Genomic DNA, 25,400 nt, shown 5'->3' with positions numbered 1-25,400 from the left:
ATAACAGAAATGAATATGTGTGTTTCTGTCTCTCACAGTATAATAAGTATAAACAAAACTAGTAGGCATAGTTCCATAGTTCATGGACTTCGAATATATGGGTGTGTCCCATCATATTTGTTTTGAATTAACTAAAAAAACTAAAATATTCAGAAAAATAATATTATCATAACTTTACTGAAGTTACTGCATTTTATTTAAAATTCCTAACAGGGACTTATACAAATTAAGTGCTCAATAAATATTTGTTGAACTGAATGGCACTCTGTTGGAAATTTGTCTCGTTTATTTTATCTTGGCTCATAGTAGCTTCCACCAGAGGAGTGTATCATTCCTAAAAAGTCAAGGTAATATAAATAATTCAGACCCCCCCAATTTGATTATTAAGGGAAAAGACAAAAACCCAATACTCATTGCCAGAAATGTTTTTCTGTTACTACTTTAAATCTGTAGTACTCATCTAATAAATCTGACTGATGACATCTTGTAAAGAATCGTTTATTTTTTGTTTTATTTAACAGCTTGTAAAGCTTCTAAGAAATTTAAAACAAACCGCTTCTAATTTAAATTAAGTTATAAATCTTAAAGTATAAATAAAACTTTAATACACAATTTCTAGTTGCTTAATATATATTTAGTCTAAGTATCTTAAAAGATGAAAAACACAACAAAATACTATTAAAATGACAGAAGTTGATAAAAATTCAAATAGTGGCCATCCATTAATGTGATCTGAAACAAAGTATGTATTGAGTTCAAACTGTATAAATCTGATTTTTAACCCATCCTAAAGCCATATTTGGATACTATACCTTCACTGACTCCTCAGTTAAGGTTGGCTTGAGGCTCAATTTTACCGCCACTTGCCACTTTTCTTGGGTCTCTTTGTCCTGGGCATATATCAGGAACTTGGCATGCTCAGAAGAGAGTGGAAAGCTTCTCACTGCATACACAATGCCATCTTCATCCACCTTAAAATCTGCTGGCTCACTGCTCTCATATTGCACTTTTCTTTTTCCATTGCAGTTGCTAAACTTCACTGTAAAAGATAAGATGTATGTCAGTTATTATAATTATACTACAGAGGCAAAAACAACTAATACTTAAACCCATATCCTGCTTGAGTAAAAGGATAAAATACAGTAGTGAGAACCACAGAAGTTTTATTTTTATTTTAGTTTATTAAAGGCATTTTCATACTATGAAATGCCAGATGGTAGTTCTGAGCTGTGCCATAGCATTTCCTTCTTCCAAAACTTTCTCCTTCTTTCCATACTTCCTTGGACACTGGGTTCTCAGGTGCACCTGCTTTTCACCCTGACATCTTTCACTGATACTGCCTCCCACCCTATTACAAACTTCTACTCACTCTTCAGTCCCAGGTCTAAAGTCACTCAAAGTACAATGAACAAACCCCTTGTTCTCAGTCTACATGCAGCAGTCTGAGCTCTGCTACCTCAGTTTCTTAGTCATGTCTGACACTGCCTGGAAGAGGCAGTTCAGGGCAAATGTTCTTAGTTATCTTGCATACCCTGAACACTTTCTGGCACATAGTCTTAATAAATAATTTCTGAACAAATGCTTATAGAAAGAAACAATGCATTTATTAATGTTGAATGCCTACTATGCTCTAGAATTATAAGACCTTATGGTAATTAATAGGTGAATAACTTGCAAATTTCTATTCCTTCTAGTGCTTATGGTACCTATATTAAGCAATAACATATTTACAAATTTTAAAACAAAAGTGTATCCCAAAAGAAATTTTAAATTTAAAAATGATGAAACAAGTATAAGAATTCAATAAGGTTCAATGTCTTATCTCTATCATAATGCAAGTACTTCACACTTGAAAAAACAAACAAACAAAAAAAACTAGTGCTTTCTTAAATGCTATGGCAGCTTATATCTCCACAGGTAATACAACAAAAATTAAACCATGAACTTGTGTAGAACTAGACATATTCATGATATAATAAAATAATGAAAATATTCTCTAAGGAAGATTATTTCCTTTAAAGTTCTTGTTTTTTCTAGATCAAATAAAAAGTGACTTTTTTATTTCTGTAAACATCTGATGTTATGTTCTGGCTATAATTACATGGGATACTCTTTGGAATGTAATTAAAAGGGACATATTACAAAATATAATTGAATACACCTTGTGCATTTCTTGAGGATCTAAGTAACTTAAAAATCTAAGTAACTTAAAGTGTTTACGAACCCCCACTGCACATAAGAGCTGCTGACAGTTCTTTTGCTGTCATTAGTATAAATTCACTGAGATGTGTACACAGCCACAGCCAAATAACAGGCATGCTTATTTACCTTAGTAACCATAAAATTCTTGATAGAAGTCATAAAATACTTTAACTACTGAATATATTATTTTCCACATAATGCCATCTATATCATCTTTCATATTTCAATCACTTCAAAGTGAAAATAAAATTTATATCTCAAGCTAAATAATGTTAAGTCAAAATGTTTGTCTTCAGAATAGAAATATCCCAACAGATATTTAATTACTCCATCTTCCATGCCTCATGATTTAAAAGTAAAAAATGGGAATCTTTTCTACAAAATAATGCCATCTACTGCTCATCTTTCATTAAAGACAAAAAATGAAAAGTGAAATTGTTGTTTGGAACCCCGATGAGAAATCAAAAAGAGACTTTTGCCATCTTTTTGTATAAAAAGTACCTTTTAATATCACAAGAGGAATTCATGGTACTTAAAAACATAATCTGGCCAGGCACAGTGGCTCACTCCTGTAATTCCAGTACTTTGGGAGGCTGAGGTGGGTGGATCTGAGGTCAGGAGTTCGAGATCAGCTTGACCAACATGAAGAAATCCTATCTCTACTAAAAATACAAAGAAATTAGCCAGACATGGTGGCATATGCCTGTAATCCCAGCTATTTGGGGGGATGAGGCAAGAGAATCTCTTGAACCTGGGGGGCAGAGGTTGTGGTGAGCCAAGATCGCACCATTGTACTCCAGCCTAGGCAATAAGAGCAAAACTCTGTCTAAAAAAAAAAAAAAAGAAAGAAAAAAGAAAAAAGAAAAACATAATCTGGATCAGAAAAACTACATACTCTTGCACACACTTTTTTTTGTTAACTATGATTAATTGTCATCCATAAACACCTGGACTGTTACATATGCCTCCTGGATAGTCTCCCCAGTTCCTGGTCACGGCACACCTACTGCTCGACTAGACGCCTGCTATGATTTTCTCCTCCCTGCTTAAAATCTGTAACATTATATATACATTAGATCTTTAACTTAGAGTACAATGTTCTTGGTCACCTGGCCTCTTCAATTTTACTTACACCACTTTCTAAAACATATACTGCCTGGTGAGAGAGGTTCCAGTCATCCCCTACCTCGTGCTGCCCAACCCCACAGCTTTATCATCTAATCTGGGATACTCCCCTATTTTCCATATCAAAGTCCTAGAGCCAGGCCATCATTGCTGGGGAAGAGTCCACCATGAAGCTTTTCACAAGATTTCAGCCTATGCCCTCATTTGGAACTGCTCTAATTTTTTTATTTTTTGTACTTCCTGTCCACTGAAACACATTGATACTTTATTTTTATAACTGTTATAATAATGGTTATTAATAATTTCATATGAGTACATCTTCTCTCACTAAGCAGACTATAAACTCGGGCTAATGAGAGTTAAGTCTTCGTTCTTTTGTTTCTTATGACACTTGACAGCAACAGGGACAGTATAAGTGCTCATTAAGTATCCATTAGTATTTTACAACTTTTTCAAAAACTAGGAAACAGACTGAATACTTAAAAGTACACACAGCCTACTACAGTAACATCTTAGCAACAAAAATAAATAAACAAACAAAACCTAGCGACTTCAAAAATTCAACTTCTTATTAGATTGTTGGTAACAGAAGAAAATGAATTAATACTTGCGGAATGCCAGGCACTGAAAAAGACACTTATGATTATGTCACATGTTAACTTCAAAAATGACTCCTGAGGTGGGAAACACTGTTTCTGTCCTACAGATGAGGACAAAAACTTTAAGTCATCTAATGCCCATGGCTGTTTGATTCCTAGCTGTTTATTTTCATACAAAAGTGCAAAAGAATCTAAACTCATTAAGTCATTGAAATCTAAAGCTTTAATATAAAACAACAAAATTAATGAAATGAGAGAAAGATCTGAAAACGCATCTGAATATAATAATGCCAAATTTAGATGTGAGAGTTCCATAGTAAATAGAATGTTAAAAAGAAATTCTTTTTCTGTGTCTATTGAGATGATCATGTGATTTTTTTTAATTCTGTTTATATAGTGTATCACACTTATTGACTTGCAGGTATTTAATTACTCCATCTTCCATGCCTCATGATTTAAAAGTAAAAATGGGAATCTTTTCTACAAAACAATGCCATCTACTACTCATTTTTCATTAAAGACAAAAAATGAAAAGTGAAATTGTTGTTAAACAATTCCTGCATCTCTCTGGTATGAAACACACTTCATGATGGTGGATTATCTTTCTGATATGCTGTTGTATTCTGTTAGCTAGTACTCTATCAAGGATTTTTAGATCTATGTTCATCAGTAATATGCTGGTTGTTTTCTTTTTTCTTTTGTTTTTGTTATATCCCTTCCTGATTAGGGTGATACTGGCTTCACAGAATGATTTAGTGAGAATCCCCTCTTTCCCTATCTTGTGGAATAGTATCAATAGAATTGGTACCAATTATTTGAATGTCTCATAAAATTCAACTGTGAATCCATCTGGTCCTTGATTGGTAATTTTAAAATTGCAACTTCAATCTAGCTTTTTGTTACTGATCTGTTCAGAGTTTCTACTTCTTCTTGGTTTAATCTAGGAGGGTTGTACATTTCCAGAAATTTATCCATCTCCTGTATATTTTCTAGTTTATGCGTGTAAAAGTGTTCCCAGTAGCCCTGAACGATCTTTTGTGCTTCTGTGGCATTGGGTATAATATCTCCTGTTTTGTTTCTATTCGAGCTTATTTGGATATTCTCCTTTTCTTGGTTAATCTCAATAATGGTCTATCAATTTTATTTACCTTTCAAAGAACTAGCTTTTTGTTTCATTTATCTTTTGTATGTTTTCTTTTGTTTCAATTTCATGTAGAGTTGTACTCTGATCTTGGTTATTTCTTTTCTTCTGCTGGGTTTGTGTTGGTTTGTCCTTGTTTCTCTAGTTCCTTAATGTGTGACTTTAAAAATCCAGCATCCCTTTATAACTAAAACCCTCAGCAAAACTGGCATAGAAGGGACATACCTTGAGGTAATTAAAGCCATCTATGACAAACCTACAGCTAACATTATACTGAATGAAGAAAAGCTGAAAGCATTTCTGCTGAGAGCTGGAACAAGACAAGGATGTTCACTTTTACCACTTCTATTCGACACAGTACTGGAAGTCCTAGCCAGAACAATAAGACAAGAGAAAGAAATAGACCATCCAAATTGGTAAAGAGAAAGTCAAACTATCTCTGTTTGCTGATGACATGATTGTATACCTAGAAAACCCTAAAGATTCATCCCAAAAGCTCCTAGAACTGGTAAATTCAGCAACGTTTCAGGATACAAAATTAATGTACAGAAAAAGAGTGAGTGTGTGAGAGAGAGAGAGAGAGAGACAGAGAGAGAGAGAGAGATTCTTAAACCAGAGTATTCCCTAAATGTCCTACAGAGAGCACTAGCCAGAGATCCCTCAGGTGGGATAAGGGTGTGATAGACAGAAGAAAGGATTTTTAGTTACTGGTGCTTGTTCTATTAATGTTGTACTGCTACCTATTTGGATTCAGGTGTCATAGTGTTTCAGGGAGGGAAAGAAAGAGGCCTTTGCAAAAAATGCATTTGCAAAAAGTGACTTACTTCACATCGTGTGAATGAGAAGAGGTTGATCTAAGAGAGTCTGACACTAGAGAAATCGCTTTGGAGGAAATTGTATAAAGTCATTTAAAGTCAATTAGTTTTTCTATCACCTCTCCCCCTAACCTAGGACCAATATTAATTTGTTTAATATATCTGTTATTACAATTTTCTGGGTTTTAAAAATAGGCGCTAATTCTCATTTGCTCAAATATTAAAATACACAAAATCTTTTGGCATTATTCAGGCTCTATGGAAAGTGTTGTATTACATCATTCCCTTTGCACATTTAACCAGCTGGGTCAATATCTTAGATAAACTGAAGACAACTGAAAAAGTTCTCCTTCATGAGATATTAGTCCTGATTTGATCCTGTGGTTGTGAAGCAATCTATGTATGGCACCTGGCTCATTACATGCTTCAATGTCCATCATGTTTTACTATTTGCAAGTCACGTAAGTTGAAAAGCTTTCAAATTTCAATGGATAACACGTGAATTTTATTTATCATCCACTGGTCAAGGTTTATTTCCTGTTATCTGGTTCACCTATGATTTAGATGCAGGTAGGGCTATCTTCTTGATTTTGACAAGATTCACCTCTGCTCTAGGAACAAACACTAAAACTTACTCAGGTTGTTTATTTTACAGAAACTTATAATAGGAAAAAAGTAGAAAACTGTTAAGTTATAGAATCTTAGATATACCTGTAATATATATGTAATTTATAAATTGTATGTTTTTAGTTCACAGCCTTTCAAAAAGACTTTCAGGCTTAAAAATAAAAAGAGTACACAGAAACGACATGGAAAGAAGATACACAAGGGGCATACTTCAATTTTAAAAATTAGATTCAAAAATTAAACTTTGATGATGAAAATAAGGCAAATATCATGGACATTTGACTGTTGTAAGGAGAAATACATAGTCCACTGGAGTCTGCTTCTGTTATTAAAACACTTTCCTTATGAATGGCAGGTTCAGAACCCTGAGTAACATAATGAACAAGATTTTCAACTTTTATTTTTCAAAACATGAAGTTTTATCATTTTTAATATATGTGCTTTCAAGAAGAGATGATGAAAAATTTATCTTAAAATACATGCTTGGCAGTGAAACTACTCTGTATGATACTCTGAAGGTAGATACATAACGCTATGTTTTTGGCAAAATCCATAGAGCTGTGTAACACAAAGAATGAGCCCTACTGCCAACTAGAAACTTTAGTTAATAATAATGCATCGTTTGTATTAACAAACATAACAATTTGTTAACAAATATACTACACTTTTTTAGTCAATTGTAACAAATATACTACATTAATGCAGGATGTTACCAATAGGGGAACACAGGACTGGGAGAGATATATGAAACTCTGTATTTCCGCTAACATAAAACTGGTCTAAGAAGTAAAGTTTATTAAATTAAAAAAGTGTAAGATTTCAGCCGGGCATGGTGGCTCATGCCTGTAATCCCAGCACTTCAGGAGGCCAACGCAGGTGGATCACGAGGCCAAGAGATCAAGACCATCCTGGCCAGCATGGTGAAACCCCGTCTCTACTTAAAAAATACAAAAATTAGCTGGGTGTAGTGGTGCACCCCTGTTGTCCCAGCTACTCAGGAAGCTGAGGCAGGAGACTCGCTTGAACCTGGGAGGCAGAGGTTACAGGGAGCTGAGATCGTGCCACTACACTCCAGCCTGGAAATGGAGTGAGACGCTGTCTCAAAAAAAAAAAAAAAAAAAAAAAAAAGGAAAAAAAAGTGTAACATTTCTTACAGATGATGGTCAAACATGCTACTTATCAGATATATCTTAAAGGAATGGATAGTTGTCTAGTCAATATCTCCAATCTCTCACAAACATGGCTTCCATTGAATTGCCTCAAGCTAGTATTAGAGTTGGATAATATAATCACATCAATAATTTTATGTAACTATCCTAAGTATAAAGATACTGAGTCGCTATTTAATGAAAGTTATGTTATTTTAACAGATACATGTAAATAGTCAAAATTTTATTTAAAAATAATTTTAAAATTTGGCTTGAAATCTTTTCCTCAAAGAACGATGTTCCTTTCATCAACATTAAATTTGCTTATGTTCAGATGATCTCAAGTAGAAACTCCAGAATATCGTAACACAGGAAAAACAAAAACACATTTCCTTAGATAACTGAAAGAGCAGGCTTCATTCTGGATTAATTAAGTATATACACAATTAAATGAGTATGGCAAAAGAATCACACTATTAAACAACAAATTTATTATTATAGATATTGCAAAGTTTATATAAGATGTAGTTACTGTGTTCTAGCCTACATAAAACTGTGTGAACATGATTTACATAAAATTAATTACCAGGGAAATAATTATTTTAAAGAATTTTTTTACCCTAAAGGCAACACCAGAAAACGATGTTAACCATAAAACCATAATATCCTTATAAAATATTAACAGGAAACCACAGATCTTATATATTAAACGTATTAGCAGTTAACAGCACTACATAAACCAAGTGAATGAAAATGTGCAAATACTCACATATGGTTTATAATTTTTACTCAAGTAAAACATTATATCACATTTAGGAACAATTATATGAGAACACTAAAATATTTTCATGTCTAAATATACCTTTGACTATTTTTTTCCATATTAATTGCTGTTTTCAAAGGCACTGGGAAAAGAGAAATAGTTTCACATTGTCAATTACAGAGCAATATTTATTAAATGAATGAGATTTCAATTAATAAAGGCATTAGGAGGGAGGAAGGTAGGGAGAAACTGTCTCAACAGTGTATTTCACAGTGGTTTTACTTATAGATTCCAATGAAGAATGGTTACCCCATAACAAATTTGCTCATAAATCTGAAAAAAAATCTGCTTAGGTATCATTTTGCCAAAATAGTTCTTTTCTAAATTTTATACAGGAAAGATTTTTTTTTCTAGAATAATTTAGGTGCCATTTCAGGGTTTACCAATCCTTTTCACACATGTACAATGGGATAATTTGAGAGATAGCTTGAGAATGTCTATGCAGCCCTCGGTGAAAAAACGTTATTCCATTTTCCTTATGACATATAATTATGATAAGAAAACAAATACAGTATTTAGGGAATACATAAACTTTTTAACATTTGTAAAATTTCCAACTAACATATTTTTTTAAATCTGTAATGACAAATTTGACCTTGTGTTCATAAAATATCTTTGTATGTTTTCTGATTGAAACATCAAATTCTTAATTACCATCAATGAAAACTTTATTCACAAGAGTTAGTGGGAGCAAAGGACAGTATAATATTTAGCACTTTTTCTCCAAATAATAGAAAGTTATTTCTTGCCATGAGCCATGAGTAATACATTTATTAAATTTCATGTCCTTTCTTTACTTTACAAGGACAACTGTAATGTAGAAAGTCCTTGTGGAAATGTAAATGTTTATCAAAATTGTTCCTATTAAGTACTTTAAAATAATGAGTTTCAAACACTCACAGGGATTGCGCTAATAGTTCTAATAGCATTTTTTAGGTTTTCAGTATAAAACCAATAACACGTTACAAGTGAATTCTTTTTATCTTTTTTTGAAAGTTTAATTTTTGCTTCATATCTATAAACTCTGTATGTATAATATTTTTATATGGTCTTTGCAATTTTCAATTAAGTTCATTCAGGTGCTCCAAAATGTCTAGTAAGCAAACTATTTTTTTTTTCCAAGTGAATAACTCTCCTTCAACAAATCTGAAGAGAGTAACATTCAAACACACAATACATTTTTTAAATTAACTCTTGAAAAAAGGTATCCTTTTGGACAGCTTGTGTACACATTGGCAAATATCAGGAAATGTGATAATCTAATCCCTTATCTTTGAATAAAGCTGTAGCCATTTATTTAGATTCATATTTTCATATGACTTTATGAGAAATTAAGATTTATGAGCAAACTTTTATGTCCAACAGCGGATATGTGGGTAAAACTCACCACAGATTAAAATCTTGATGTGTACACCTTCATATCATTCACAGCCTTTATAGCTTCACACCACTAGGGCCAGAGCATCAGCCTCATATATGAATATGAATTATTTTACTTTCAGACAGAGTCTTGCTTTGATCCCAGGCTGGAATGCAGCGGGGTGATCTTGGCTCACTGCAACTTTAGCCTGCCAGGCTCAAGTGATTCCCTTGCCTCAGCCTCCCCAGTAGCTTGGACTACAAGCATGCACTACCACATCCAACTAATTTTTGTTATTTTTTTTAGTAAAAACCGAGTTTTACCATGTTGGCTAGGGTGGTCTCAAACTCCTGGGTTCAAGTGATCCACCTGCCTTGGCCTCCCAAAATGTTGGGATTACAGGCCAGCCGCACCTGGCCAATATAAATATTTTAAAACAGGAAATATGAATATTTATTTGCCTCCTTGCATACATAATCTACAGAAGTTCGTTTTGATTTTTTCAGAATGATCTTCAAGTAGTCTAAAAAGTCTATTAATTAGCAAATATGTTAATATCTTCATGTCATCAATATACAATAACTTTTTAAATTTAATAATCTGTTTATGTTGTCACTATGATGTGTGACATGCCATCACTGCCTGTCCTGACACTGTTATGCAAACAGGCCTTCTTTTCTATTTCTTCTGCTTCATTAATTTCCAGTCTACTGCTGAGAGTGAACATATAGGCTGGTAAAATAAGAAATTCCCATAAGTGGGATGCATTTTTGCTTAAAGTATTATATGTGAAACCTTGTAAAAGATGGCTTTTAAAGCTTTATCATATAGTGCTGTATTTAATCTCATAAAGAAACATTCTTACTTTTTGTGTAAGAGAATTCAAAACTACTTATGTCTAAGATGGCTGTTTTGAGGTAGAATGCCCACAAAAATGTATCATGCAAGTAGCTTCACTTGATCATGTCTGCATGAAAATAAAATGTTCACTCCATATGTGAGAATAATTATAACGGCACATGTATGCCAATTTAAGCGAATCATCATTATATTGCCCAATTAGCCTAATAATTTGGGAGGTGGATTCTAGTGATGTTGAGAGGTTTTCAGCATTTATTCTCAAATTATCCTTTGTGTTGAGAAAATAAACATATGTAGAAATGAAATCTAAAGACAAGACAGATTGCAGGCATGTGTAAACCTAGAAAATGTATTTGTTAATAATATAAAGTATAATATGTATTTAAAATATATAGTTAAGACTATCTGCATTTTAAATGCTTTAAACTAAAGCATATAAAAAACTTCAAAATTAAACATACAATGATCTAAATTAGAATAATTAAAAGTTAAAAAATATACACAATATAATCACTTTCTGCATTCCTAGATAACCAAAATATATTTTGAAAACAATCAGTTGCTGGAACTTACTGTCCTCTTTAGTAATTTAGCATCAAGAAAAATCAACTCATTTAACTGAAAGGAGTTTCTTTCTAAAAATGCATATGTTAAATATAATATAAACACTTTAATTCTAAAACACTCAAAGTTAATTATTGATTTCTATCAATAATAAGACTTTTGACTAATTGTTAACCTTGAAATCAAATCAGAAGGCAAAAAGAAAAGAAAGCAAAGAAAGAGTAAAAAGAAAGAGGGAAGACAGAATAAGCAATTAAGAAAATTAACAAAATTAATAATTTTCTGATACCACACAAAAATACATGATAAAATTTATATACTATTTTAGAATTAAATAGTGAAAAATATCAGCAAAACATATGCAAATTAAAATGAAAGATAAAATCAATACCTGCATAAAATCTTCACTGAGGATAAACACATTGGTATTAAAATTGTGATAAGATTAACTGAAGAATTTTGGTGGGAAATTTGGGAAATTTTGTGGTGGTTGCTCCATGAGTAAGTTCTTGGTCAGGGAGATGATCTGGGAAAGTGTTTTGTGGGAAACCTCTCTTGCAATGGGTCTACACAAGTCTTATTCAGAAAAATAATAGAAAATAATAGACCGGAGGCGGTGGCTCATGCTTGTAATCCTAGCACTCTGAGAGGCGGAGGCAGGCAGACTGCCTCAACTCAGGAGTTCAAGACCAGCCTGGGCAACACAGTGAAATCCCATCTCTACTAAAATACAAAAAATCAGCCGTGTGTGGCAGCATGCGCCTGTGGTCCCAGCTACTCGGGAGGCTGAGGCAGGGGAATTGCTTGAATCCGGGAGGCAGAGGTTGCAGTGAGCCGAGATCGCTCCACTGCACTCCAGTCTGGGCAACAGAGCGAGACTCTGTCTCAAAAAAAAAAAAAAAAAAAAAAGGAAAATAATAAGTGTTTGCAATTGCAGGAAGTTTGCAGAGCAAGCCATAAGATTATTCAAATTTTATTTTTATTTTTACTAATTTTTAATTGACGAATAATAATTATATACACTTATAGGGTATGGTGTGATGTTTTGATGCATGTACATGTATTACAGTGATCAAATCAGGGTAATTACCATAGCCATCACGTTAAATATCAGTTATACAGGAAGAATAAGTTTTGTGGTTCTATTACAGCACAGGGTAATTATAGCAAATAACAATGTAGTATATATTCAGTAGTGCATATGAGATTTTGACTATTATCCCTTCAAATATTAACTGTTGTGAATTAATTTTTATCTGTTTTATTGTAAAAAGTCTTCATATTTTTAACATTATAAAAAGCCCAAGGGCACATGAATTCTAATTTGATGGGATCATTTCTATGTTGCCTAATTAGTAATCTTAATCATTCATGGGGGCATGGATTCTGGTGGCTATGAAGTCACTAGACATCACTGACCAATAACTGTTATGGGCCAATCAACAGTTTTATCAAAAGCTAGAAACCAGAATTTATCTGTGAAACTTTACATCTTAGAGAAGAGGTCAAATTCTGGTTGGCCTGGTCTAGTCTTCAGCCATGCTTTGTTTGAGCCATGTAGCATTTCAACAAAATAATTTCATTTTCTTTTAATTCTTCTACTTCCCCCTGGAGGTCAGGTGATAAAACTAAGGCACTGATTTGTTTCTAAAATGAGACCACTGAAGTTCTAACCAAAATATTTTCCCACTGTTGTCCTTTTACTTTCTATTACCAAGCTCTCCTTCCAGCCTAGCAAAAGCGTAAAGGCTATTTGGACCAAAACATAATGGTGGCTTGAATAGGCTGCGAAATCTTGGTTCATGTCTTTTGAACATGATAGTAGAGGTGAGAAGTAGGTATAATTATAGTCAGCCTTCCAGGGATCATACTACAATGACAGAGGTAGCAAGGTAGGCAGGCCAAGTCCTTGTTAGAACATCCATGACCTGACATCAGCACTACTGTCCTAGAGAACATCCTCTTGATACCTGGGAATTATTCTTTCTCAGCACAAAGAGCTACCTGCTGATAGCCTGGAGGGCAAACGCTGCCCAACAGAAATACAATGTGAGCCATATATGTTATTTTACCAATTCTAGCAGCCACTGTAAAACTAAAAAACAGTTACAATGAGTATCTGTAGCATACCTGTATCCCATTCATGGGATTCTAGCTGAGAAACATGGATCTACTGGTCATGCTGCTGAAATATTAAGCCTAATGTAAGTATTAGTGATGTTCAGAAGATCCTCAGTTTTTCTCCCCCTCCTAGATATTCAGAAAGATGACACTTCTCATCTCCCTTGACATTAAGCATGACCATATGGTGAACGCAATCAGCAGGTGGAAGAGGCACATGCCATTTTACAGCAGAAGCATTTAAAAGGTGATGCCCTCTTCCCCTGCAGTGGTAATTATGAAAGAATGGGTCAGCTGGAGGTAATATACGATCAAGCCCACAGGAAGAGTGAACCACCCCCATGGAGAGTTGCCCCAAGAGTCATCCACACCTACAATGAACTTAGCATGAATGGGAAATCCGTTTTTGTGTCAAACACAGAAAACTGGTGGTAACAGTTAGTATAGCACATCCTAGCCTATCATGTCTCACAAGACCTCAACTTGAGTGACCTACAACAAGACAGTAAAATTAGGATGAAAAGTCTATAAAAATAAATCGGAATCAAACTTATTGCAGGTTAAGTTCAAAAAAGTCTTTCTGTTACTAAAAGTATTGATATTTCCCTACCAAAAAAGTTTTTATTATAATGTTCCCCAAAATATGAAGTATATTGGAAGCTGCTATTTCATTTCCTTTCCAGGAAAAGTCATGTCATATTTAACTAACATATACAAGTTGCCACAAATAAAAGAAAGTAATAATGTGCTATGATATTATTCTTCAATACAAAACTGAAAAAAATATCAAAACAACAGTAAGGATGATATAGAAAAAGAATTATGACCTCAAAAATACATAATTTTGCTTATGAGCAGTCTTGTAATGCTATGCATACAATTTTATATATTAAACTACAGGGAAAGCAGCAAAATTATTACATTCTCCCTTGTATACATTCCAATAACTCAGAAGTTTTTAAGCTGTTCTTCATTTCATTGATATTCTTCCTCCAGGCATCTCTATGCTATGAAATTCAATGAAAACACTTTCTTTAGACAGAAGCCAGCTAAAAATATATAAAATTATCAGTGCTTAGGCTGAATTATTCTTTTTTTTTTTTTTCAGATTGTACCCATTAACAAATTACATTGAAATATCACTACCTCTAATTAAATTTGTCTTTCAGAGTACAGGTGGCGTAGAAGCTCCCTTTCCCCAACTGTATCATTAGTAGTCTCTGAAATTTGATGTAATTTAGTTAGCTCCACATTTCTGGCTACTGATGTCAACAAAGAAAGAAATCTAATTCCTAATTTTTGTAACAGGTTTTTGTTAACTTTGAAAGAAAAAGTAGAGTTTCAACATAAATTTTACCAAAAACAAAAATTTTGCTAATTGGCATTTTCGAAGATACCACCCTAAAAGCAAAAAAAAAAAAAAAAACCTAAACTAAATTAATCCTATTTCTCAATGAATTTCCACAATGTGGCCTCAAAACGTGCTACAGAAACCATTAAGAACTAATGTGTTCCCTAAGAAACCAACTTACTAAGATACAGGTAGACCAAGGAATAAAAGGACGTTACTATTTTGTGAAACTTGAATTGAAAAAAAGAGGTTCAGAGAACATGATGTGCATTAAGCAACTAGCCTCACCGGTATGATGTGATATCACACCAACTATAGTTAAAGTCCATTGGGCTATCAAACTACTAAACCCCAAATCATTTGCTGACATTAAAGTTACAAAACAAACACAAGGGTAAGATTTCATCCTAAACATTTAACACAATATAAGAAGTGCTTATTCCTTAGGAGAAAAAGGTCATGATCATACATGAAGAAATTAAATATGTGTATATATAAAACCATTCTTGAAAACTTACAATAATACATGTGATAGTTTAAAAGATTAATTCCTGATATTTACTGCAAATCCACCAAAAAGATACATCAGATCACTAGCTGCTGGACAGATCTTTGTAAGTTGAAAAGTTGGACTATTCACAGAAAGTAAACTATAAAAATTTAATGAAAGCAATACCCAAACCCCATTATTTCTAACAGTTACCTACATTTTCTGAACATTAGCAACCTGATATGTATTAAGTATTTAATATACACAGAATTCCATGAAAATTTCAGCAATATTACTGTTCTTGCAGAACGGCAATGAAGACACTCAAAGTAATGACATGAAATCTTTAAGCTGCCAACACAATTTAAGTACTAAAAGCCATCAATAAATTCTAATATACATTCGCTGATGCCTTACTATTTATAAAATATTATCTTGTAACCAGGAAAAAATATCATGGCTTCCCAATGTATCTTTTTATGATTATCTCAGTTCACTACTTTCTAACTTTTCAAAGAATTATTGCATAAACCCTAGAAGCTGCTCTAGTAGGGAAGGTATTCTTCTGACAATCTAAAGGGACAGTATTTCTCAGACCCAGTTCAACACACAGAGCCACAAAGAAAACAAGTGCAAGTAGTCTATGGCACATAATAAAAAGTGGACTCCATTTTGAATGTATTAACATAACAATAATACAAGGCAATTTAAAGGTTACTTAATTTTATATACATGTATAAATGCTTGAATTTGGGTAGGGCCCTTAAAATGCCAGTTATATATTTAGAAATTACATTTTATGCATACTGAATTTTTATTAGTGTCCACAACTGCAGTCTTGTCAAAATGCCATCACTTTTTTAATCCTCTTGAAAAATGTTCCCTCTCTTTGTTATAGCCTGAAATGAACATCTACCTCTGTGAACACACCAACTCAGCAATCTGAATAGTTGCTGCTTCAACGGACAGTAACAGCCCCTATTCTCATTAACTGGCTGACATTCCTCTTGGAGAAATGATTACACTTCTATTTCACCATTCTCATTAATTATACCAAAGTGAATAGGATTAATTGCCATACACTGTAACAGGATGGCCATCTCAGGTATGCTCCAGCTCCACATCACGTGTTTTATCTGGAAACCATCTTATGTGCACAACTGCTCTAGGATTCTGCCTAGGAGAATTAATCCCAGGCATACCCCTCCCGAATGCCACTAAGCACTCTTAGCACAGCTGCCAGGTGTATTTGTAAAGGGTCAAGGTATTTTTAAATTTTTCAGATGTGAAGAATTTCCACATTTAATTCTCCCTGTGTAAATATATAAACATGTATTAAAGGATTTCCATTACATTAACTAAGATGATGTCCAGGCAAGTATCCTGTGCACGTATTATTTGCTCCCCATTTACATTTCTCAATCTGTATGTATTAGCTACAACAAATTGAGTTAGGCCAAAATAATATCCTTATCCTGTCCTGATAAATAGATGCAATAAGCAGACTAGTCTGAATTATATCCTTTTGCCTAAAAGCCCTGGTAACATTAATGTTTCAGAATATTAAAAACCCAATTTTTTTGAAAACTAACTTACAGTAGACATTTGACTTCCATAAGCATAAAAGTGAAGAAAAACAAAAGATGTGAATAATTGGGATAATGACAGAAAAAAACAGACACCTAAACAGAAACGAAAAATCATATTAAGTGTAAATTTTTTGTCTAAAAGTTGACTTTTTTTTTTTTTTTAAATGTAGGGATATAAAACCAAGGACATATAGAATTGAGGTATGAAGACTTCTGGAGAGCACGGCATGGCACACCAGGTCCACAATTCTGAAGTATCACCTGTTCAAATGCATCGCAATAATAATCAGATACAAAAGGAAAAACAAACAATAACAACAACAAAAACTGGCCAGAATTAAAAACAAGACAGTGGAGCATAAATGAATCAGTATAAATTGCTGTCTATATAGAAAACAGTGGGAGACAAGTGGAAGTCTGGCCTTTGCAGGGCAAAGGAACGTGAAGGTGACAGGAAGCGGGTACAGTAGCTAGGACGCCACTTGACTCCAAGGAATGGGGCTGAGGCTGGGTTTGTGCAAGGGGAGAATGAAAGAGAGATGAAAACAATAATCTCATGCACAGTGGGCCTGAAATTCCCAAATCATTATACATTAAAAAAAAAATCCAGTGCTTAGGAAAGACAACAAAAATCAATAATCAGAACCTAATACACTGCAAAGGAAATTAATTCCATGGGACACTCTTCTGGGTTCCCCCATCCTACTGACCGCTCCCTCATCTCCTTCAGTGCCTTAGGGCTTAGCTCAGGACCTTCTCTGATCCACATTGTCATCCTACCTAATTTCAACCAATCTGAAGGTTTTAAAAATCACCTGTACCAAGATGAATCTTGAATATTTAGGTCTAAACTTTGACCATTCCACTGAGATCTAGACTCCTACTTCTAACTGCCTGCTTGACATCTCCACTTGGAAATCTAACAAGCAACTCAACTATACAGATGCGAAAGCCAACTCTGGGTTCACCTGCCTTCTGTACAACCAACTCCATTTAGTTTCTACCCTCCCAAATGCTCAGACTCCAAGTCTAGAAGTTGGGCTCAATTCTTACCTTATCCTAAGTGTAATCTATTTACAAGTTCTAACAGCTCCACTTCCAAAATATATTATCAATAGGACCAGTTCTCATCACCTCCACAGCTAACATGTTATTGTCAGTCATTATCCAGTATAAGTCATAGACAGAAGGCTCTAACTGATCTCCTAGTTCCACTCTTTACAACATCTACGGTGACCTTTGAAAAATAAAAAACTGGATCATGCTCAAAAAGTTCCCATTACACACAGAACAAAAATCCTTAACAAAGCCCCCGGCCCTGTAACCTCATCCTCTTTCCTCTTCTCCTAGCTCACTGGGTCTCTACAGTTACATACAATTTCTTGTGATTCTTCCAACAAGCCAAACTGGGTCCTGCTTCAGGGCCTTGTTTGTAGATTTGACATACTGCACAATGGACGAGAAGGGAGAGGAAAGAATAGAAGAGGGTAATCAAGAGAACTTGGAAAACGAGGCAGGAGATAAAATCCAAGTTAAAAAAGAAAGGCATTAGGCTCATTTTTGTCTTTTGTTGATTTTATGGCTAAAGCTACTTTTCCTTAGTTTTTCCAACTTTCTTCCTTTTCCTTTAAGTGACACTGGTATTCAACAGGTGATCAGAGCAGACTTGTACAGTCAAATCACATAATGAATAAAAGGAACATGATTTTTATTTTTTAGCTGGTTTTGCTAGAAATGAGTGATGTGAGTCACAAACTGTACAGAGGGTGGGAGTAATATAGCACACTCTTGAATAAGACCTAATCCAATGGAGAAGATCTAATCAAATGTGGATAAAAGTGTTTTGATGTTGCAGTGTAGTTATTGGTCTACTCACCATAACATGTATCTATGGCCGAGATGCCCCAGATCACCCTGAGTCTGAGCTCTGACTGTGTACCACATTCCCTCTCAAATAGTACTGCAATTTGAAAACTTGCACAAAGAATGAACAAATTTCAGCTAGCTTCTCAGTAATAATATACAAGGCCAACAGCAATAGTCTGGGGTTCAGTCAGTGTTCATTCATATATGCGCTACGTCTTCTCAAAACTGGGGACTGGGCACAAAGAAATTTGTGGGCTCAGCATCTCAACCATCGATTATAACCCTGCTTCAACGAGAATGTTTGTAGAATGACTCATACCATAAGGAAACAAAGACAAAGGTAAATACTGCACCTACTTCTTCATACCCAACAGCACTCGGAACAACATGACATTAACTTATCTGTTTTGTACATATGTGTGAATTCATCCATCTAAGTATAAAAATGTAACATACAGTCCTATACTCCGAACTGAAAAAGTAATCAAATATTACTCTCATTAGTACTGTTTCTAAGACATAAGTTCAGAATGCTTGGTGATAAAATATCTCATTTGGCTATCATCTGCAATGATTCAAACACTTTTAAGTATTTTTTAAAATATTATTTGCTGTTCAGACAGTGGTTTCCCACCTTTACAAGTAGCAAAACAAAAGGTCACAGAGTGTAAGTTTCCTGGTCACATTGCCAGGGGTGGGTGGCACAGACGCCCGAAGCTCTTTCGGGCATCCTGAGAAGCACCCATTCCATTTCAGCACCAAGGGAAATTTCCATTTCTTGTTGAACTGCCCCACACTCAATGAAAATGAACTACATGATTCCTAATCTACCATTTAAGGTGAATATAGAGATGAACATAGCAAGGTCTCTGATCTGTAAGAGTTTAAACTTAGAGGGAAAGGGCTTAACAATAAAGAACAAAATGGGCAAAATTAAAATGCTTAATAATTATATTTCAAGGGAGAAACGGAAATCACTGAAGATGCAATGGAAATGGCAGATGGCTTCTGATCTGAGCACCAAAGAATAAGCATAATCCAAGTAGGGTATAGGTAAAAGATGGCAGCTTCGGCATAAATGGGCGTGGAAGCCAGGCAGTCATGGTACATTCACAGAGGTATCAATATGGAGAGAAGGGATGGTATCTGGGTCAACACAGCAGTTCCTTCCTTAATGCCTTTGTTAATGATGAGTATTTGGGAAGCATTTTTTCAAAAACAGTCTGTAGGTAGACTGAAACCTGTTAGTCTGAAAGGAGAAATGTCAACAGAGGCACAAGCTAAAGATTTAATTACTGATGCATCATATGAATTGGTTCACTGAATTTAGGGGCCGTGTGTGTGTGAGTGTGTGTAACAGACATATCTGACAACAGGATGAAGTGTTAAAATTTAAATTCCATTGTAGCTTTTGTGCAAAGGCTTAGAATTTCCCCATTTTCTGATGCCATGGGTTTGACATATTAATATGAGGAAGGCCAGTAGTGGCACTTTTGAAACACAGGCATCATTCAAAAATACACAATATAGTATATATGATGTGATTATAAAGAGATGGGATTGATTCCACAAGTCACACAGAAAAATCAGATTCATTACATAAAAGTCATACCTTATATAAATTATAGTCCGGTCTACAGGGACACTAAATATTCAGTTTAATTTGGAGTACAGTATAGAAGTAACCTCACTATCTAATGAGATGAATTATTAATAAATGCTAAAAGATACTAAAAAAACACTTCCCTGTATTAAAAAGGCCAACTGTAATCTTAAGTATTTTATAAGTAATCTTCAATAAGCCACTATCATTATATACTCAACTGAACCATACCCTCTACTAGTCTGATATAGTATACTTTTCTGTAAATTGGAAGAAATGACATTGATAATGATTTTTTATCACTTCTTTCTGGTTTGATGAAAAAAATTTAAAAAGAGTGATGAACTAAAAGCCAGTAAACTCAGTTCTGGTTCTGGTTGTGCTGACACTGAATAATCTCTCAACAGCTTTGGATCTTTATTTCTTCAGTAATATGAGGGACTCTCACTAGATGACTACTCTGCTAATATATCATACAGCATTAAAAACACGCATACACTATAGTCTAAAATTTGATATCTTAACAAGTCCCTGAGTGAATATCACCAGTGAAAGTTGTGCTCAAATTCTGTTTGTTTTTGCTCATGTTGAGCAGTCATTATGAAAAACACCATGGTTTTTCAAGGACATAAAGCAAAGGTGAAAACCTATAGGGATAAAATTGTTTTAAATATTTTTTTCTGGTTTTTAAAAATCTATATATCCCAAAGCAAAGTTAAAATCCAAATACAACATTCCAGGTAACTATAAATAAAAAAGCAGCAACTGCTGCAGATAAAAATCATAGTAATTATTCAGTTGTCATTCTTTCTTCTAATATATCGAAAAATTACATAGGCCTTAATGAATTTTAATTTATACTGTAGGTGTTTTTCTTTTGCTTAAGTTTGTATGTCATCACACAAAGCAAAAACAAAACAAAACAAAAACAAATCTCAAGCTTTTGAAACACAACTCCCTAGAAACAGACCAGTCACCTTTTTTTGCATGAAACAGATTTCAGTCATTTCAACACTAAGGTGTCACAATGAGTATAAATCCTTGAAGATCAAACAATATTAACCATACTTCAAGTTCCAAATCCTATCTCTTATCCTCTCTAAAAGTAATAGATGTCAAGTGGTAAAGGTTAGAACACAATTCTTTAAAAGAGATTTTTGGAACTATCTAAGGAATGCCAAACAGGTATAATTCTGGAAAATAAAATTAAGCTTTCAAGACAACTAAGGATACAATCGATTATTTCTCTTGAGTTTATCATTTTTGTAGGATAAATGCTCCTCAGGAAAGATTAACTGAAGACCTACAAAGTTCCTTAGGAGATACTTGGCAAGAAAACCAGAAAAGGTTCTTCTTTGGCTTTACATGGCATACTTCTTTTGAAAGTTTCTAATAAAATAAACTCATTCTCTATTCAGTTTTCTTACCATAATGGCCATACACAGACATTCCACTTCAAGTTTTGGTTTCTAATGAGTAACATTCTTTCTCTCAGGTTCAAAGATATTTGCTTTAATAGCCTATTTTACATGCACACACTACCTTTTAATAATTCTTTTCACGGACTACGGTTTAGAATTTAAAAAAAGCAACTTTGCTGAATATCTTGTTTTTCTAGGTGTTTTCAAAACCCTTGATGTTTGGCAATTTTTTACAAAATTAATGAGGTTAACCTTCATTTTTTAGACTTTCAAAGTTACTCTATGTTAACACAGACTTCTCATTTAAGGATGACTCATATTAATCTTTTTTAACTTTATTTTTAAGAAAATTTACTAAGCTCCAAGCAGATACAAAAAAGGAGACATATGTAACACAAATCACATTTATTAGACAACTAATTACAGGTTAATTCCATGTTTAATAAATGAGAGACTTATAAAAATAAAAACCTCCGCACTAATATTTAAAGAGATATTAATAATGTTTTTCATTGTATAAAGTTCCTTATCATATCTGCATGAAAGTTTCTTTTCTTTCTACATTCCATGCCTGAACGTGTATGTCTCATTACAAGGCAGGCATGGTAAGCGAGCTGAAAATATAAAAGTGAGGGGGCAAGTATTTCACCAAGGAAGACACAGTAGTATCTAAGAATTTCTCTAGCAAATTATGTGCATTAAGATGAAGATCTACTTAGCGGGGATTAGGAAACTAGGTTAAGAAATTTAGAAGCTGAAGCTGACATTTAATAACATAATTAAACAGAGTATCACAGAAAGCATAAACTTTACCACAAAAAATATTTGGCTCGTAAAATGTTAACCTGCCTGCAGTTTGCAGAAGGATGTCTGCTCTAATAAAAGGTGCAAATACGGTTTGTAGTTAAGTATTATCAGCTAGATTTGAAAATGTATCCCTTGTTTTGAAATACAAATGTACAACTCTCTATGCCTACAACTCTAGAGAAGACAAGAGTGAAATGCAGCTTTTGTAACATTCTTTTTTTAAATCATCACCATCCCACCCCCATAAAATACATTTGCAGAGTTTTCTGTGATTATGTTTTAGTTTGATTTCAGAATAACAGAAATTCACATAAGCATTAAATTCCTTGTTGAAAATATAAAATGTACTTTGTACATAAGTCTTTTCATTTTATCCTACTTTGTTTTCCTAGTTAACTAAATCACCATGAGATGGAATGAATAAGACAATTTTTGTTACCTGAAAGGAAAACACACAATTCTGCTTGGTTCTTTAATTTCTCAGTGAAGATACACACATAACGCCTTAATAAAAACATGCCATTGAGTCTCCATTTCCCATAATTCCTTCTGCTTAGTGAACAAAGTCATAATAGGTATGTCAGAATGAAAGCAGGGATAAAGTTCTTTTGAGCTGACGGAAATGCCGATGCAGCTTTTTATAACTGAAATACTGACCGTCAGCAAAACAGAGATTGGGTGGCTCAAACAGAGCCCGCATTACATCTGATTCACTGATCCCTTTCAAATTCTTGCCCCCAACCTTGGGCACAACACAAAACCTTCCTGAGCTCTGCTGGTCCTTTTGTCTGTTTGCAAAACAAAATACAACATAAGAATAAACTTTAAGGGGGTAAAACAGCACTTCTGTTTAGAAAAATCTCTCCCTTTTGGTTGTCTTAGATGTATGTTCTATCTGGTTTTTTTCAGCTAGTAACAATCCATCACTTGTCATTTAGCAATCTGTTAAGTAAAAACATCTATAGCTGTCCCAGCTTTCTCTAAAGAAGGAACTTGGGTGAAAAGTCAATAATATATATACTTTGCATACCAGTAGCACTCAAAGTGCTTATAAGATAATTAAGATTTGTAAGGAGTAGGTTTCATATCCTAAACTGGGTATGAATCCAAGATTAAATGTCAAAAAGAGTGTATCTGGGAGTGCTTGTTAAAATATAAAATCTCATAAATAAAGAAATGCATTTTATGTAAAATGAAAGATGCTCTAAGTGCAAGCCGTGCCTATAAATAATTTTGCTAATGGGTAGATACAAGATTCTCAAAGAGTAATTCTTCTCCCAGATTTTTACATACCATAAACTTTCTGAGGATTCAGACAGGCTGCCAACATGAAGGTGAGCTACTTTTAACAATGGATTGTCAGATGTCTTGTTTTTAAACATTCCCCCTTTAAAAATCAACTTTCTAGTTCACAACATATGCTAAGGTGTTTGGTACAGTGTAAGAATATTGTGGGAATCAGTGAAAAAACTTACAGAAATACTTCGAGACAATGCTGAACCTTAGGATTTTGAGAGGTGGGACTGGAAAGAAGCAAGTTGCAGTAAGTAGCAGAAATAACCCAGAGCAAAATAAAGGAGGCAAGGACACCCCCAAGGAGAAGCAAAGCTAACCACTGCTTAAAATATGGAATTCATACAAGAAGAAAATCTATAAATACGGTATGGGCAAACTTAAAAAAACTTGGGAGACAAGTGTCAAACAGTTTTGAGAGGTGGAAGTAATGTTTTGCGACAAATGACTCAACTTAAATATGCAAGCTGAAATAATAAATGAAAACCTAAAGCCTAGCAAAGCTCTCAAAGGGTTATTGTTTGAACATGAAATAGAGATCTAGCCAGAGTAATGGGAATGGGAATCTCAAAAGAAGAAACATATAAAAAGAGATGTTGAAGAAAGAATCCATAGGAATTGATAGCTAATATGATGTGGGTACAGAAAATAGCTATTAAAGGGAAGTACGGAGTCAAAAAAGATGCCCATGTTTCTATGTTTTGAATCTTGCTGACTGGAAAAAAATGAATAGAAACAGGTTAAATTTCAAGGAGGAAACAGTTTTATGAAAGACTGTTTTTCAGAACTCCTGATTTAATTTAGCATTAAAAATATATATGAAGGCTGGGCTCAGTGGCTCACACCTATAGTCCCAGCAATTTGGGAGGCCAAAGCAGGCAAATCATTTGAGCCCAGGAGTTTGAGGCCAGCTTGGGCAACAAGGCAAAACTCCGCATCTACAAAAAAAATACAAAAATTAGCCAGGTGTGTTGACACATGCCTGTAGTCCCAGCTACTCAAGAGGCTGAAGTGGTAGGATTGCTTTAGCCCAGGGGGTGGAGGGCACAGTGATTATGCCACTGCATTCTAGCCTAAGTGACAGAGTGAGACGCTGTCTCAAAAAAAAAGTGTGTGTGTGTGTGTGTGTGTGTGTGTGTGTGAGAGAGAGAGAGAGAGAGAGAGAGAGAAATGTGCCTGTTCTGAGTGCCAGGTATAAAAGACTCAAACTACTCCACAGGCCTTACTGTGCAGGAGCTTCCCCAGTCCAATTATAGAAATTGATGAATTCATTTTTTGTGTAGTTGAAGTCCCAGGAATCAAGTGAAATCTCTCAGGGAGAAAGTCATATCTAATCTAACATTTTCCTGCTTAGATTATCTTGTTTAGTTGTCTTATTGACAGAAAACATCTGATAGCCATCTTGTACACAGACATCTCTTCAAAGAGGTATTTTTAAAAGTGTACTGATGTCAGCCTTATTTTGTGCTTTCTCCTTACTGAACTTTACTCATGGACCTTTGATAATCTGTGTGTTTCCTCTGCACCACATTCTAATTTGCTACCACCATTTTCAAATGTAAAACTCGCAAAACTAAAATTTTTAAGACCACAA

At 34.2% G+C, this 25,400-nt stretch overlaps 1 protein-coding gene across 3 annotated transcripts in view; it reads right to left on the bottom strand.

The window, feature by feature from the left end:
- The window catches only part of CDH2 (cadherin 2), a 236,110-nt gene that overhangs the window by 59,097 nt on the left and 151,613 nt on the right, over positions 1-25,400 (bottom strand). For 2 of the 3 annotated variants that reach the window (XM_032293129.1, XM_032293132.1), the window contains one exon: positions 813-1,039. In XM_032293129.1, coding sequence (XP_032149020.1) covers positions 813-1,039 — 227 coding nt within the window. Of the gene's footprint in view, positions 1-812; positions 1,040-22,952; positions 23,148-25,400 lie in introns of those variants that run through there. The other variant, XM_032293130.1, reaches the window with a different exon arrangement.

The sequence above is a fragment of the Sapajus apella genome, unplaced genomic scaffold (assembly GCF_009761245.1).
Source record: "Sapajus apella isolate SASKATOON/1434 unplaced genomic scaffold, GSC_monkey_1.0 scaffold29, whole genome shotgun sequence".
Lineage (NCBI taxonomy): Eukaryota > Metazoa > Chordata > Mammalia > Primates > Cebidae > Sapajus > Sapajus apella.
This window is presented reverse-complemented; position numbering and strand designations above follow the sequence as displayed.